Genomic DNA, 17,844 nt, shown 5'->3' with positions numbered 1-17,844 from the left:
TGGGCCTGGTGTTTGGTGGAATGGTACCCAGTGTATTTCTGTCAGGTGAGACATGGCCGTGTCACTTGAAATGGCACATGGCAATGGAGCAAAGAGCCCTTTAAACGATCAACACACCAGCATTCAAACCAGAAGCAAGAGGCAGGAACTCTAGGTTGCACAGCAGTCAGTATGTCCAGGTTCACGGCCACGGGCTGCATACACCTGCTTGGGAAGCTGGCTGTGAGGCTCTCACACCCTCCTAGAAGTTGAACATCAAAGGGTGAGGCTCAGAGTCAAACTTCGGAAGGGGAAATGAAGGAGTGACTTGAAGCTCCAGGCCTTGGAAACCTGCTAGGTCACCGTCATTGCTAATATTTGACCCAGGAAGGGAGGACACAGGCCTCTGAGTGAAAGTCAGATGTGAGGTGACTTGGGGGAATGCTTTGACACCTGCCAACCCCAGCATTTTAATTTTTTTTTTTTTTTTTTTTTTTTTTTTTTTTTTTTTTTTTTTTTTTTTTTTTGGTTTTTCGAGACAGGGTTTCTCTGTGTAGCTTTGCGCCTTTCCTGGAACTCACTTGGTAGCCCAGGCTGGCCTCGAACTCACAGAGATCCGCCTGCCTCTGCCTCCCGAGTGCTGGGATTAAAGGCGTGCGCCACCACCGCCCGGCATCCCCAGCATTTTAAATGAGGGCTTTGCCATTCACTGACTCAGTAACCTTGAGTGGGTTACCTGACTTTGAGCCCCAGTGAGAGATGATGCTCTCAATCCCAGTGATTTGCAAGGACTAAATCAGATGATATATGCCAAAGAACACCACAGTTTGTGGTGTGTGTAGGAATAGGCCAGACCTATCCTTTAAAGGAGTAAGCCAGCATCTTGTTTGACTCCAGGCTCTGCCAAGCCTGCTGGCCTCTGGTGGCTTGGAATATGGGCCTTGCATCTCCCCATCTAAAACTGAAGAAGCCACTGAGTAGCGAACAGTAGTCAAGCGTGTGTTTAAATAGAATTCAGATCACCCTGGAACAGCATTTTGGGGCTTGTGAGGAGTAATTGTTCTGAGCAGCGTGTGGACAGAACATTCAAACACATTCTTCACTCACATCTACTTAAATATTTATGGAGCTCTAGGAAAGCTCTTTATGGAGCGGCCTTCTGGTTTCCAGAACAAACTCACCTCCTCCCCACTTCCCTCCCCAGAACCTGTTGGGAGTCCTTGGAGCAGGCACATTGCAATGAGCCGTTCTGAACCTACCAGAGGAAGGGACAGTGGCTGCTGCTTAGGGGACGGCCCAGATCTGGAGAGCATGTAATTTGCTCTCACAGTTCCTATGACTGCCTTTACAGCTCTGGAAAGGAGAAAAACGAATTAACAGTCAAACAAACTAAAACTGAACAAAACCCAAAGTCAGGGCCCATTTTTTCCTTATAAAGTGTTTACCTTTGTGTATCTTTTTTAAAAGGCTCACACTATAGTTCTGTGGTAGAATACTTACTTAGCTTCAACTGCCAGCACCACAGGAAAAAAAAAAGCAACATCAAAACCCCTAAATTCCCAAAGAACAAGATTCTAACATTTATATTTCATTTAGGATACAGTTAAGTTTTCTACTTAAATGTTTTTCTTTTTCTTTTTTGGTTTTTCGAGACAGGGTTTCTCTGTGTAGCTTTGCGCCTTTTCTGGGACTCACTTGGTAGTCCAGGCTGGCCTCGAACTCACAGAGATCCGCCTGGCTCTGCCTCCCGAGTGCTGGGATTAAAGGCGTGCGCCACCACCGCCCGGCTATGTTTTTCTTTTAAACACACATTTTTAGCTAAAGGAAACAGGCCCCTTTAGAGAAATGTGTTTCCAACAACAGCTTTTGGTTGCTGGTTGCCAAGGGGACAGTTACAGGCAAATTTCAATTGGTCCAAGAAGCACAGGAACAGTGTGAATGTGGGGTTTGTCCTGCTCTACAGAAAGTAAACTATTGAGGTTGAAGGTTTTCCTTCCCATCCCCTCTCCTGTTCCCCACTTCCCCTCTCCTCCTGTCTCTGCTCTCCCCACCCCTTCTCAGCCATGATCATACAACAAAACATGGGCCCTGCCCTCACTCTACTGACCAGCTAAAGGGGACCAGGTGCCTGACCTCCCCTGGCTCAGGGTGTACATGTCTTCTTGGACAAAGCAAGGAATAACACATCAGAGGAACGTGCAAGGTGTGTTTGAATCTGAAAGAGGAGCAATCAGTAAAAACAACAGTCCCCTACTGCAGAGGAGGCTTATGGAATGGAATCTCAAAGTTGGGCCATCCATTCCGGCTCATCCCTGCCACAAGTCACCCAACACTAGAATCTCCAGCCAGCTGGGGTCAAGAGGAGGGGGAGCCAGAAGGAAGACCCGGTGTGGAGGCAGCTGCGCTGTGGCTGGAGAGTTGCAGACTCTATCTCTTGGAGGGCTGGGGTCCGTCTGGCTCTTCTACTCTCTACCCCCTACTCCACTCTTGGACCTATACATTTTTATGTGGGGGCTTTTCCCCATCGTTCACTTTGCTACTGGCAGCCTAAAACACGTGAGGACATTATAAACACCTTCCATTCTGCACAGCGAGGCTGTAAGTGGGGCCTTGAGGTACCCCTGCTTTCCTCTGGAGGCCTTCTGAGACAGTAGCCCTGGCTGTCAGCCCTCACAGAGAAACTCAGATCTTTCAGGCCAGAGAAAGGAGGGCAGCTGCTGTACTTTCCAATATGCATTCTGTTCGTTTCCAAGAATTTGTGTTTCTGTTTCTTTGGCTGCTTTTGAGACAGTATCTCCATGTACATATGTCTTTCTTGTCTCTCTCTCTCTCTCTCTCTCTCTCTCTCTCTCTCTCTCTCTCTCTCTCTCTCTCTCTCCCTCTCTCTCTCTCCCTCTCTCTCCCTCTCTCAAGTTTTACTTTGATTTACTTGTGTGTGTTTTCTTTGTATGCATCCTGATTGGGGCTATATACAATGCTTGGATCTGTAGGTTGATTATCTCATTAACCTGGAAAAAAATTAGCCATCATCCATGCAAGTGTGTATTTTTCTCTGTCTGATCTTCCTCATCTTCAGGGAGTTTCATTAAAAATGTATTTGATATTACACTATAGATGTTGAATGTTTTTCTTCTCATTGTGTTTAATTTTGAGTTATTTTTTACTGAACTAGTTTTGGGTTTATTGATCTTTTCCTCAATGTGTTCATGCATTCCACTAACCAGCTGATTACAAGAATTCTTCCTCTCTGATAGCGTGATTCTGGATTGAAGAATTTCATTGGCCTTTGAAGACACTGTTTCTCTCTTCTACCCATCTGCTGCGCATCCTTTACCTTCCCCACTGGATTTCTTAATGTGTTTGTTGTAGTGACTTTACAGTCTCTGCTGAGCAGTTCTAACATCTGAGCTGTCGCTGAGTCTGCCCTTCTCTTTCCCTTTGGATCACAGGTCATGTGTGTGCCCTCTTCAGTGTCTTGTAACTCTTCACTGCTGCTGGGCATGGTGTGTTAAACCCCAACACAGGAGACGAAGGATATTTGTACCCAGAAAAGAGGCCTTTTCCTCCGACAGGGTTTTGCAATAGGGGTTTCAGTCGAATGGGCCTGCAGTCATGGACTTTGAGGTTGCCTTAATAACCTTTATTGTGATGTATCAAGGTCTGTTTCAGAATTAATGTTAATCTATCAACAAAAGATGTTCAGGGCCCTCTGATGTCACTTAGATAAGTAGTGGCAGTCCTTCAACAGACAATATGGCCTCTCAATAGACAATTAACACCTGATCCACAGCCTCCCATTTCTGCTTCACTTCCACCAAGACAGCCTAGTGTGGGAAACAAATGTCAGCAAAACCAAGAGAATGTGTTTCTGAAGGTTCTGGATGCTTTGTCCCTGAAGAGCTGGAGTGGGACAGTCTAGCTGTGGACATAAGACATCAATAAGCCCCAGTAAAGGTACCTAGAGGATGAGACATTTGCAAAGAAAGACAACATTTCATTTGTGAATACCTTCAGCTTGAAAAGAACCAGCTGCGGGCCTGTGCTGTGTCGGATGCTGTGGGTGCCGAGGACATGGAAGGGCCCCCAGTAGCTGGAAAGGGGTTTGCCAATGCTACGGGACTTTAAGTTCGTAACTCAGGACCTGAAAAACACCTCAGAAGATCAAGCAACATGAAGGTTTGCCAACTCTAGGTAGAATGACCATGCTTGTGGAAGTCCGGCTTCCTGAGTCTCCCATCTAGAGATTCTAGTCCAGTAGGTCTGGTCAGAGCCCAGGAGCTGCCCTTTAAAAAGCATTCTAGAACACATCAACACCGAGCCAAACCCTTCCTTTTACAAATAAGATTGGAGAAGAGGCTTGGTCTGCACAGGGCCGCTCAGCTTGGCGCTCAAACCACACAACGACGACTCCACATGCCAAGGTCTTTCTTTGCACTTGGTACTGTCTCAGGCACTTTGCTTACAATGTCCTTTCAGTGCTCAAAAGGGCCCTGGAGAATAGCCATCATTATCACCAACAGCTCCGTTTTAAAGAAAAAGACACGGAGGCTTGGAGAAACTCATGCTTACGTAAAGTTACATAACAAAGAAACGGAAGAGTTCAGATGTGAATCCCAAACACCCAGGCCATCAACCATCACACATGCCATCTCTGAGGATTTTGCATAGAGCTTTTTCTGGAGGGAAGGGGTACAGGGACTGAAGGAATAGGTGCAGAGTGGCAGGTTTCTTCATGGAGGGGTTTAAACCCAAGGCAATGTGACTCAGTATATATGTGTCATCTGGGAAGAGAGTGGGTAGCGGCCAGGTCCCATAATGTGGCCTATCTATCTATGTGTCTGTCTGTCTATCTATCTATCATCTATCTATCTATTCATCTATCTATCTATCTATCTATCTATCTATCTATCTATCTATCTATCTTGGAGACAGAGTCTCATGTAGGCAGGCTGACTTAGAATTCATTATATAGCCAAGGCTGACCTTGAACTCTTGGTTTTCTCACCTCCACCTCTGAGTGCTAGGATCAGAGGCATGAACCACCACACTTACACAGTGCTGGAGATGGACCCAGGGCACGCCAGGCAAGCACTCCACCGGATGAGCTACTTCCCAGCCCCCACAATGTCGGGTTCAACCAGGAGTTTGGCACCGCCCTCCTGTAATTGAATGGGCCGTGACTGGCAACTTCTCTGCAAGCAGGAACTCACCAGCACTCACCCTCTGGGCAATGAGTGTTCCTTCTGCCTGCTTCCCCCCACCCCAGAGATCTTTATGTACCTTAGAAAAGAACAGCAGTTCTTTGACTGGCCATTCATACCTCCCTCTTCCATACCCACTGTCTTCAACACACACAGGGACCTGAGTTCCCCAAGGCACCATTTGTGTGATGAACACTAAAAGAAAATTTACATTTAATAAGAGTTTAGACAAAAGCATCTTTACTTCAAGGCATTTCTAAACCCTTCAGAATAAACAGAAGAGATCCAGCTTCTCAGGGACCAGAGCCCTGGCCCAAGCCCTCCTTTTGGCAGGAAGAACTTTGTATGCCTGGCTGGTGTTACATTGGGACACAGCTGGAGGCCAGGGGTCAACTTGGCTCTTTTCCTAGCTTCATACTGGTGTCACTGGGCTGGTGTGTGACTTTGGGTCAGGGTTTGTGTGTGAGCCAGATGCCAACTTATCAGGGCCAATTTTCTCATCTGTAGCTTGGAGGCACCCTCAAGGGGTTGTTGGGTGTATTAGGCAAAGTGACTAATCACTAATGCCAATTAGCACCATCCCTGATGGTCTTAGGCCATCAGACTCAAACTCACCAGCTCCTACACTCTAATTCTTCTTCCTTCCCAAAGCGTTTCATGAGTAGTCCATGTGGCCCAAAGCCCCATAAAAATGGTTGCCCCCTCCTCACATAGCGTGATTTCTTATGGGGTGAATCCTCAGTGAGTGCTTTTCAGATTGATGGCATGGGAGTAAGGTGAGCACCCCCCTGGACCCACCTGCTGAGCAAGCTGGGATTCTGAGAGATCAGGGAGGGAGTCTGCCTAGTGCCCTCAGAGTAAGCTATGGTGCCAGACTCAAACCTGAGTCTGTTTTATTTATGAGCCCTGGTTTCTCTCAGCTGCCTTGAAGGTTCAGATGGGCCCTTAGGGGACAGGAATCTTGAGCAAAGGCCCAGAAACAGGAAGTAAATGGCCTGGAGAGGAGACAGCAGGCACATGCCAGAAGTCACAGGTCTTGTGTGTAAGGAAGGACCTTAGCCTTGTTGCCTTCTAGATGTGTGACCTTCCAGCAGTTTCACAGCCTCTCTGACCTCTGGCTTATGTGACAGAATGGAGCTTGCCTTTTCTAGAGGTGAGAATGGCAGTGTGAATGAGCAGCTGCTTCACTGCAAGGCTTCCCTTGCAGGCCAGTGACGCTTACAGTATTCTGATTGAAGGGAGCAGAGGCTTTACCTTGCTCCCTTGTCTTAGAAAGGCTGTGCTGTAGCACTCAGGAGCTTGTGTGAGCTTGGGGGTCCTGCTGCCTGTCTTCATGTCTCACTCTGTTTCCTCAGGGTGGGAGAACGTCTATGGCTTTGACATGACCTGTATCCGGGATGTTGCCATGAAGGAGCCCCTGGTGGACATCGTGGACCCAAAGCAAGTGGTGACCAATGCCTGTTTAATAAAGGTCTGGAGATTCGTCTGGGTTGGGACTGGGTATGCTAAGGACCCAGCGGTGCCACTCTGGAAAGCGGGGTCATAGCAGTTCCTGCAGGGCTCCCCACTGAGGGCACCAAGGCCACTTTGGTCAGAGCCTGGTGACAAGTCAAAAGCTGGTGTTCTTGCTAAGCAGAGCTGCTGAGATGACTCCGGAGTGGCACCGCTGGGAGCGGGGCCCAAAGCGGGGCCCTTGGTGGTATGAGTGAGGGGAAGCGCATCAGAGACCACACTGCTGGGAGGCAGGAGGAGTATGGAGACTTAGGACAGCAGGGCAATTCAGGGCTGAGTGTCCATCTTGGGGAAGACCTCTCAGACCTCCTGAGACTGCCACTCCAAGCACACATCAGGTTTGCACAGACAGAGTCCCCAGCCCCATCCTGGAGCCTCCTCCTTGGTCTGTGCCCTGAAATCCTTTATCAGGGTTTCTATAGTGTGCCCAACTAGCTGGTGAGCATCTTGAATTCATTCTTATTATTAAATATCTAAACGTGCCTAATTACAAAGCGTAACAATAAGCATTTGAACTCACCTCCACCACTTTGCCCACCCCATATCCTCCCAGGAGCCACCACTGTTCAAGGCCAGATGAATCTTTTCAGTCCTCCTTCTATGTTTTAGCACTCCTATGTGCTAATGTATGATCTGAAACAGATGTAACTGCCTCTAGTCTTGTAGGTTGAAAGACATCCACTTCGCAGGATGCAAGTTCATTTTCTGGCTCCTATGTAAGCCTCATCATCCTATCTGTCTCTCTCATTCTCCTGGGGCATCCTTGTCTGCCCTGGGCCCCTGTGCCTCCCTTGTTTTCTGGATGTCTGGGACTGGTGGCTTGGAACCTTTCTAGCAGAAGTAAGGACCAATTCACGGCCTCCAAAGTTGGGGGGAAGTTTCTGAATGGCTGCTGTTTGCTCATACAAAGAACTCCCTCCTTTTTTGGACATAGGATCCACTGCAGCCCGTGTTCCTGATCATCCCTGCTGCATCACCTGATGACCCCCCACTTCGCAGCATCCTGTCTGAGAGGTTTAGCTTCAGATCTGAGTCTTGGCTTCTCATCCTCAGGCTCACCAGTTCTCTGGTACTGGCAGGAGTCATTGCCAGGAAATATGCCCACATCTTCCTATAAACCCATACCCCTGAGGCCTTTCTCTCTTGGAACGCTGAACAAGAGCAAGGAAAGTGGGAGAAGCTCACTCTCAGGGCATGGCACACCCCTCAAAATTCAGAAGAAGAGTTGAGCCTTGTGGCTGAGATCTTTAGTCTCTGTGTTCCAGGAGGCTACGAGAGAAGGATAGAGAAGATAGAGAGTTTGAGACTCTCTTGAGCAACTGTCTCAGAAGCCAAAGCAAGAAGAGGAGAGTTCAGTTCAGTAGTTCAGTGGTAGAGCACTTGCCTAGCATATACTAGGCCCAGAGTTCAATCCCCAGTACCCAAAATAATCAAACAAACAAATAAATAAATTGATGGATTTATTTATTAATTGATTTCAGAAGAGGTAGACGTCAATGAGTGCTATTGAATTTTCCAAAACAACACGTAGCCATCACAGCTGCCATCGGGCACCTGCACAAAGCAGCTTTAGCTTAGAGATAAAATCTGTCTGTGTTCTGGGGCACTAGATCGCCTTACTGTCCTTGACAGAGTCCATTTGTAATGTGGCCACTGTGTTCCTACGTGTTGCCTGCTGGTGGCCTCCCAGGTTGGCTAGGTTCTCCCCAACCCTCAGTCCCCATGCCTTTCTTTCCCTTTTTCTCCTTTTCCCTCTTCCCAGGTGGGTACCTTGGCAGCAAGATCCTTGGCCATGTTACACCTGGGTGTATCTGTGTGCCAAGCAGTCAGACTCGACAGGGAAGGAGGCTGGGGAAGGATGGGTGTCGCATCTGTTCCTCCTGCAAACTCAGAAGTATCTGAAGATGTCTCGGGACCAGGGACCTTCTGTGATGATGCCTCTTCGCTGCTGCGCTGTGACCTTCTTCTTATCAGCATTTTCTGAGCCAGGAAGGGGACTGTTTGCCACTACAGTGCTCGCTCCCACACCTCTCTCTCTCTCTCTCTCTCTCTCTCTCTCTCTCTCTCTCTCTCTCTCTCTCTCTCTCTCTGCAGCATCTCACTGAGCCTCCTGGGAAAACACTTGCCCTTCTTCACACACTTAATTGCTGTTTTCATAGCTATTAACACTGCCGAGTGTGACACTTTATTATAATTAAGACTCTGTTTTGACCAGACTTCTGCCTGGAGACATCTATTTGTGACATTATTGAGAGGTGGGGGTAGCAGAGGCCAGGAGCTCTTCTGAAGCTCATTCCCTGAGGATCCCTGTGTTATCTGGGGTTGTCTGAGAACAAGGCAGTGAATTTCCTTGAGGTCTCAAGGGTGCAAATGAGAGAGAAAGAAGCCTTCCAGTAATAGCGCCTGGGCTCCGGGGCATCAGTGGGGATAACTGTGGCTGAGCTGGGGGCTGGGGCATGCACCTGAGCCCTGGGCCTTTGAGTCCCCAAAGCCCAGCCAGGTCTGATCCTATTCCCACAGATGGGACCCATCTGCCTCTACTATTGTCACATCAGTGCACAGCTTCATTGCCCTTTGCCTGGAGCGTTTTGTTTCCTCAGAGGCCCCCATTAAGATGCAAATGTCTCCAGGACCCATGGAACACTGTCAGCTAACACAAGACATGACGGATGACATTTGGTTGATGGATGGTCTGAGAGACTGTCTGGAGATGGGATTCCTGCTAGATGGTTTGCTTGTGCTGGCTGTGTGTGTGTGTGTGTGTGTGTGTGTGTGTGTGTGTGTGTGTGTGTGTGTGTTGTATATGTGTGTGTAACCATGAATACAAGTTTGTTGCTCATCGCTGGAAAAAGCTAATGGCTCCAGAGCAGGTTGTCGGGACAAGGAAAAAAATACCCTGAACATCAGTAAGATCATCTTGCCTTGTGTTTGCAGGCCGATATAGGGAAATATGAGGACACTTGGAGTAAGGGGACTTCAGGATCTAAAGCAGCAGTGGTCTTCTCTGATGTGTGGACTGCTGTTCACTGTGCTGACCAGCTGTTTTGGATTCTGAAATCTAAAGTAAAGTTCCTGATTCGAAAGTCTCTGCCAGGCATGGTGGGACACACCTGAGATCCCAGCACTAGGGAGGTAGAGGCCAGAGATCATGGTTCAAAGCCAGCCTCGTCTACTTAGTGAGTTGGAGATCAGTCTGACCTATGGGAGACCCTGTCTCAAAAAACCAAACCAAACCAAACCAAACAAATCTACAACTCCTGTTTTTTGGAATTGCTTGCTCCAGGAGAAGTTAATTCTGCAGCTAATTATTATAAAATAGAAAACACTGTTCTCCAAAGAGTGGGAAAGATGGTGAAGGACTACTTTGCTGGAAGACCCTGGGGGATAGAGAAAACCCACTTCTTCTGGAGGGCCAGAGACACACAACTGTAGTCAGGCTAGATAGTGAAATGCAATTGTCACACAGCAGGGTGGCTTCATGCAGAGTCACTTGGAAAAAAGCCAGCATGAAGCCAGTAGTAACATGTCGATGGTGGCATAGTCTCCCAAACTAATGTCTTTGGAATCAACTAAAGGGTGTGGAGGTAGAAGCTTATTTTTGTTCCCATTAAGTAATGTGTGTATGTGTTTGCGTGTGTCTGTATGTGTATCTATGTGTATGTGTGCATTTATGTATGTGTGTGCATGTGTGCACATGTGTGTTTTGAAAGTGACAGAAAGAGAAGTAATAGATGGGGAAATTTATGAGATCCGGGGATAAGTCCTAGGGAGTCCTTGAAGGCTGTAGACCAAGAGTGACACAGTTTGAGTGGGTGGGTGATTGTTAAAGACAGCCCAGGAAGGAGGAGGGAAAGACTCGAGGCAGGGAGACCTGTTCTGGGAGGAGGTGAGCCCACGCACCTGTTAGTACTCGATTATATACCAAGGACACACAAGACAATGAGGTATGGCTCCTGTCCCCAGAAGGATCCATTCTAATGGCAGGGGCTGAGGATGGAGGTGGACAAGGCCCCTACATAAGAGCCAGAAGTCAAGCTGGGCTGGTGGCCGAGGATCAAAAGAGAAAGACGCAGGGACTGTGAAAGACCCTGCATGAGAAGGGGGCAGAAAAGTCACCAGGTGCTTATGGACACCATTAGTCACTGCTCAGTTCCCTGAGGCTTTCTCTTGAATTCTGGAGCCACGGGGAACTTTCAGATGGCGTGTGGCTTGGAGGGACTGTGAGCACTGAGACAGTCTATCAGACACCTCCTCTAAAGGGGTTTCTTACCCTGGAACAATGGCTTCCACTCCTAGGCAGGGTCTCTGCTGAAGAGGTGGGGTGGAGAGCGTACTTGAATGCAGACAGAACCCCGCGGCATTGCGATTCCCAGCAGGAGAGTGAAGGGCCTCCATGTTGGACATTCAGCTTGCCCTGTAGGTGGAAGTCAGGGCAAACAGCTGTGATTTCTCCACTGCTTCTAAAGATGCCTGGACCTGGAAGGCACTACATGGTGGACAGAGGATCAGCATCCCTGGGCTGTCCACAAAGGTCAAGCTGTCACTTATCAGGATGGATGAGACGCTTTATATCATCTATGGTGGCCCCTCTGGCCCAAGGTTCACCTTCCCATTAGTTCTTATTCTCCATCTTTGGGCTCTAGAAACTATGTAGTGTCCACCTCATGGAAGGCTCCATCCAACCCTGTAGCCCAGCTGCTTGCTGCCAATGACTGGAGGGCTTCACTTTCTAACCCTGCCTCTGCCTTCTTCCTGGCCAGTCTGGGAGCGTTTTCCCTTCCGCAAGGGCCATGGTGGCTCATTCAGGTCCCATCAGGACTGAGACTGGCTTGGCTCCTGGGACTCTATTTCTTCTTTACAAGTCCTATGACCTTTGCAACCCCATTCCTTTTAATGATTCTAAAAACACAGAGAGATGGGAGCCCTTTGCCCAGTGCCATCTGTCTCTCTATGGGTCTTGTTGCTGGGTATCTGGAACACTGTCTGGAACCACTAGGCACAGAGATGCCTGCCTGTCTCTTCCTGAGTCCCCCAAAGAGTGGTTCTTGCTATACAGCCCAACACAAGAGAAGTTCTTCTTAAAGTCTCACTGGTGCCAGGCAGTGGTGGCACACGCCTTTAATCCCAGCACTCGGGAGGCAGAGCCAGGAGGATCTCTGTGAGTTCGAGGCTAGCTAGCCTGGTCTACAGAGTGAGTTCCAGGAAAGGCACCAAAACTATACAAAGAAACCCTGCCTCAACAAACAAACAAAAAAAGCCAGTCTCGCTGGCATCTGCCTGGATTCCCCTTAGAGCCCCCAGCAGGGTTTCCTGCCTCAGGATGGCCAGTGAACAGCAGGTCAGTCAGCATCCTCCACTCACAGAAGAGCAGCACATGGAGAGCCGTCTATGCATTGCACTCGCTCCCCACGCAACATCGATTTTCAGTCACTCTCCAGCTGAACTTGTGAGAATTATTAGTTCTTTGTGTTCCGCTTTCCCCAGTCCAAACTGAGACTTCTCGCCTCATGTTTCCCCCTCTTATTTATTTTTTAAACCTGTCTAGTCTTGTTATAAATGGTCAGCGGAACTTCCTCCAGCCCGTTTATGCTTCAGTCCTGAGGCAACACTTAGTGTTCTTGACTTGGAGAACTTAAATAAAAAATAAAAATTAGTGGGGGCTGGGGAATGAGTCTTCTGATTCATGGGAGACCTGGAGCGAGGGCCCTGCTGTTTTGATTGAGTAGGTCTGTGGTGACTCTCCTTGCCCCTCTCAGAATTTTCTCCCAGGTAATAGAGACGCTGAGCAGGGGGGCCCCACACTTTGTGATGACTGGAGGAAGGTAGCAATGCTTGGCTGGCTATAGCCATTCTAACTTGCTTTGGTCTCCTCAGTCACTCTTGTCTCAACCTTCAGCCCCTTTGGCCTCCTCCGCTAGCAGATGGACCTTCCTGGTTCAGTTCTGGTCAGATTTGGATTCAGTTCCACTCACACCATTCTCCAAGTGTCCTTTACCTTAGGAAAGATGGAGGAGGTAGTTGGGAGGGTGGTGGGTGGGTCTGGAAGTCACCCCAAAGTAGTGGCTAATTTAGTTTCTCTAGGGGTAAGGCTACTGGGCCCCCGAAAGACAGAGGTTGTAAACCTCCGGTTTCTTTCTCCTCTGGGCTACAGGAAGTGGACATTTACACTGTGAAGACGGAAGAGCTGTCCTTCACATCTGCCTTCTGCCTGCAGATTCAGCGCAATGACTACGTCCACGCCCTCGTCACCTACTTTAATATTGAATTTACCAAGTGCCACAAGAAAATGGGTTTTTCTACAGGTGAGCTCTCCGTTGGTTTTCTGTAATTTCCCCTCTGTGCTTCCTGGAGGCTCATGGGTAGGAACCAGGGCTGGCCTTAACTTGGCCAGACATCAGTTGGGCCTGTGACCTGGCATCTCACGAGCTTTCTCCATCTGAGGAGAGGATGTAACCCCCACTCTCTTGACTTCCCAAGGAGAAGGTAAACACGATAGAGGTAGAGTTCCCAGAGCTGAGAGCTGGCGTGGGTGTCACCAGGAACGCGCTCTGGCCTCCCCTTTGCTCTTCTATCCTTGTGGTCTTTAAGGAAAGAATTCCTACGAGACATGGTGTAGTTACATAACACAGGCGAGCTTATTGTAAAACAACATGAGGTACTTTGGAGGGTGAGAGTGGATAGTGACCAAAGGGACCACTGTGGGGGGAGACACTCTGGAGGGTCAAGCGTGAACAGTGCTCAGGGAGGTCATCATTCTGACTTCCGTCCTTAGGTCTACCTTACACTGTGTCTTGTGTTTGAAGGTTCCTGTGTGCTCACTTGTGTGAGCACAGGAGAATGGAGGCTGTCCCAGTCAGCTTTCTGTCGCTGTGATAAACACCATGGCCAGAAACAACGTGGGGGAGGAAAGGGTTTATTTAATCCTACAGCTATTGTTGGTCACTGGGGGAAGCCCAGGCAAGAACACAGAGACAGGAACTGAAGGAACGCTGCTTATTGGCTTGCTCTCAGGTTCACATTTCCCTCCTTTTGTATACATCCCAGATACACCTGCCGAGGGATGGTACCATCCATAGTGGCTGAGTCTTCCCACATCAATTAACCATCAAGAAAATACCTCATAGACATGCCCACAGGCCAATGCAATGGAGGCAATTCCTGTCAGTTCAGAATGACATGTCTGCACCTGGGGCCAGAGATAGACTTCTCATTGTTTTGACTAATCATCCAAGTCTTGCTATCTCCGTTCCTGGTTTTACAAGCTGCTGATAATGTGGGAGGGCTCATCCCCATCACCTCCACCCTGCTCATATATGACGCCCTACTTAACACTGGATGAGGGCAAGGTAGGAGACATGGGCTGGGTAAGGAGATTCCCTTTTGAAAAATTTAATGAATTATTATTATAATGTGTGTTATGATGTGTGTGAGGGGTGGGTGTGCTGTGGCGTGCTTGTGCATGTGGAGGTCAGAAGACAACATTTTGGAGTTGATTCTCTCCTTCTACCTTTATGTGGGTTCCAGGGATCAAACTCAGGTCAATAGGCTAATGTGGTAAGAGTCTCTGGCTACTGATCCATCTCAACTGTGCCTGTCCTCTGGAGATTTTTAATTACGTGTATCTGGTTAGCATTTGTGAAAAAATTCTGTGTGAAGGGTAAGAACAGCATAGAGATTCTGATAGAATCCCCTTCTGGCCCTAGGATAGTCCATATGCACAAGTGGGAATGTGAATATAATGTGCAGAGGTGATGGCCTCTATGTAAGACTACACATAGGGCTGGAGAGATGGCTCAGAGGTTAAGAGCACTGACTGCTCTTCCAGAGGTCCTGAGTTCAATTCCCAGCAACCACATGGTGGCTCACAACCATCTATAATGAGATCTGGCGCCCTCTTCTGTATACATAATAAATAAATAAATCTTTAAAAAAAAAAAAAAAGACTACACATAACTCTCTCTGGGCTATGAACTGGCCTCTCTCTTTCCTTCCTGCTTTTCCCTCCTGTGTCCACTCATTAAGTCTGTGGTTGCATTTCCAGAAGATGACTTCCACTATCCTGGTCTGCTTTCTGTTGCTATAACAAAACATTGGAGTCTGGATAACTTATGAGGAACAGAAGTTTATTTGGCTCACAGTTCTGGAAGTTGCAAGTCCAAAAACATGTTTAGCTTGACACCTAATGAGGGATCTGTACTGCATCATAATGTGGCAGAGGGTACCAAAGACGAGACAAAGAAAGCCCGAGAGAGAGCTTTCCTGTGCTGTGGGCCAGTCCTGTGATGTGGTGCTTGAAAAAGAATGGCCCCCATAGGTTCATATATCTGAATGCTTAGTCACCAGGGAGCGGAACTTTTGGGGAAGGGTTGGATATGTGGTCTCAGTGGAAGAAGTGTGTCACTGAGACTGAGCTTTGAGCTTTCAAAAGCCCACACCAGGACCAGTCTCTCTTTCTCTCTGTCTGCTATCTGTGGATCAGGTTGCAAAGCTCTGCTACTGCTCCAGCACCATGCCTGTCTGCTTTCCACCATGATAATCATGGACTCACCCTCTGAAACTGTAAGCAAGCCCCCAGTTAATTGCTTTCTTTTATAAGAGTTGCCATGGTCATGCTGTCTCTTCACAGCAATAGAACAGTGACTAAGACACATGATAACCCACAGGTCCATCCATCCATGAATAGATTTGTATATTCACGAGGATAGAACCCCAAGACCCAATTACTCACCCTGCCCTCCAAAAGATTTCAGCTCTCAACATTGATGCATTCACTGAAGACCACATTTCCAACACATGAGCTTTGGCAGACAAATTCAAACCATGTCCTTTGTCTAGTCTGCCTTGAGAGGCACTTCATTGCCTTTGGGCCCAGCAAGGGAGGGCTCCATGGCTTGGCCCTAGCCCCCTAGTGGGTCCTCAGACATATCTTGCTGGGCATGCCCAAGCTCTTTCCCATCACTCCCACCCACAGGACAGCCACTCTGGGCTCCCTCCAGTGCCCTAGGCTCAGGGGACTTCTTCATCATGGGGCCGTTGTTTCTGCATGTTCATTTGGGTTGTGACCCAGGAACAGGAGGGTCCTTTATCAGAGGGCTCTTGTTACCCCTTTCTTTCTGCAATAGCCTGCTTGAGCTGCTAGGACAAAGGTCCGGAGACTGAATGTCCTCCATATGAGTTCCTGGAAACTGTGAGTGTGCCCTCAGAGGCTGAGTAGGTGTGCTAGTGGCACGGGGGAATGTTCTAGCAGATGTAGTCACTTATTTCTTAGATACGTGGGGGGCAGGAATGCCCTTTAACCTGTGGACAGGAGGCAGGAGACTTTTTGAGCATATCCAATACCAGGCCAGGTGTGGTAGTGCACACCTTCAGTTCCAGCACTTGGGAGGCAGAGGCAGGTGGATCTCTGTGAGTTTGAGACCAGCCTGGTCCATACAGTGAGTTCCAGATCAGCCAGGGATACAGAGGCCTTGTCTCTAGACAAACAAATGAACAGACAAACAAACAAACAATCACAAATCTTGTCCAAATCCCAGAAAGTCTTCTCCTAGGTCCAGCACTCAGCTTCTGACTACAAAGACTAGTATCTCCTGGGCTCTATCATCTAGGCTGGAGTGGTGCTCTCTTGGCCCTGGGAAAAACCAGAGATCCCCCCCATCCGGATCTGGGCCATTGCTGAGGGCTGCCCTCCTTCAAAGGTCAGTAGGTGAGCTGAGCTCTTTTTTCCAGTGTGCAGGAGCAGCCTGGAGAGGGGAAGTCAGATTCTACTTGAACTTTAAGGATAAAGGAGACTCAGTCTAGCAATGGAGAGGGGAGGCTGGTAGTGAGGGAACCATGATGTCTAACTCTGTCTCTCCCATCTCTCAATGATGATAGCACAGAGCCTACCCTGTGGGTGATGAGAGCCACCAGCAGGGGCACTCTAGAAAAAGCTGTGGGTGTCTAAAGCCTGGATCCTGACCCATGACTCTTACTAAGACTTATCTTTCTTGAAAGTTGTTTGCTTCTGGTCTCAATAGCCTACTGGACTTCTGTCTAGAGTTGATTCCCTGGCTCTGTGGTGGCAGGATTGACATTCTAATGGCTCCATGAGGAGGAGGCTTGGTTAGGGCTCAGCCCAGACTCCAAACTGTTGCTTCTGGGCTTCCTGAAAGAAGGTGAGGACTTGAAGTGTGTAACTCTAGGCTCAGTCCCCTCTGTCTGTTGGCCATCCCCTTACCATTACTCCGCTTAGGCTGAAAGCCCAGGTGGAAGGCTTTTCTCTGACTTTGAGCCATTAGCAAGCCATATTCCCTCTTGTTTGCACAGAACTCTGCAAAGCTGGGCTCAGGAAGGATGTTCATAGGTCCTAAAATCTTTGACTCCTGTGTCTCTGTGCACTCCTGTGACTCTCAAAGTGTGGTATGTGGACAGTAGCCTAGGAAAGCCTCACCCTAGAACCATCAGTTCAGAAACTCTGAGGGTGGCCCAGCCTTCTGTGCCTCAGCAAAGCCTCTAGGTGGCCATGGTTCCCACTTGAGTTTGAGAAGCACTGCGAGACCATCTGGAACGAAACAGTTGAGAATTCAACTGTGCCTGACTCCCTTCTGGTAGGCCAAGCCTGTCTCCTCATCAAGGCATATCCTCTGCGCTCACCCAGTCTCCATGCTGCTTGTAAACTCTTACCCTGCTTGCTGAGAACCAGAGGAAATGCGGTTGGTTAGTCTCTTAGCCCTCTCGGGAGATGAGCACCAGTTTAGTGTGTCAAAGACTTTACTAGACCATGTGCACTTGGCAGCGGACTCTACTCAGAGTCTTCACTCTGGCCACTGGCAGAGTAATTTTTTTTTGTTTTTCAGGCTCATAGGTGCATACAATTTGATAAATCCCAATGTTTGGTTCAAGACATGCTGTCACAATTGGACAACCTATGCATGATTCACTTTTGGCTTATTTGTTTATTAATATAATGAGTACCCATGAACTTACCACCTAACTCATTGACTAGGATGGAGATGAATTATTAACTAGAACGGAACTAAATTATTAACTACAATGCAAAAGAGTAGCTGGAAACAAATTTATTATTATTTCTGTTGGAATGTAAGTGCACGAGCTGTTGAGTAATACTTAATTAAAATATAAATATCAGCTAAAATGGATGATGAATAAATGA

General features: G+C 48.2%; 1 protein-coding gene across 2 annotated transcripts in view; it reads left to right on the top strand.

The window, feature by feature from the left end:
• The window catches only part of Prmt8 (protein arginine methyltransferase 8), a 95,688-nt gene that overhangs the window by 71,249 nt on the left and 6,595 nt on the right, over positions 1-17,844 (top strand). Inside the window, exons 7-9 of one of the 2 annotated variants that reach the window (XM_052721841.1) lie at positions 6,536-6,651; positions 12,844-12,994; positions 15,172-15,251. In XM_052721841.1, the coding sequence (XP_052577801.1) occupies positions 6,536-6,651; positions 12,844-12,994; positions 15,172-15,251 (347 nt within the window). The remainder of the gene's footprint in view (positions 1-6,535; positions 6,652-12,843; positions 12,995-15,171; positions 15,252-17,844) is intronic. The other variant, XM_052721840.1, reaches the window with a different exon arrangement.

This window comes from Peromyscus californicus, unplaced genomic scaffold (assembly GCF_007827085.1).
Source record: "Peromyscus californicus insignis strain IS unplaced genomic scaffold, ASM782708v3 Scaffold_6__1_contigs__length_162567912, whole genome shotgun sequence".
Lineage (NCBI taxonomy): Eukaryota > Metazoa > Chordata > Mammalia > Rodentia > Cricetidae > Peromyscus > Peromyscus californicus.
This window is presented reverse-complemented; position numbering and strand designations above follow the sequence as displayed.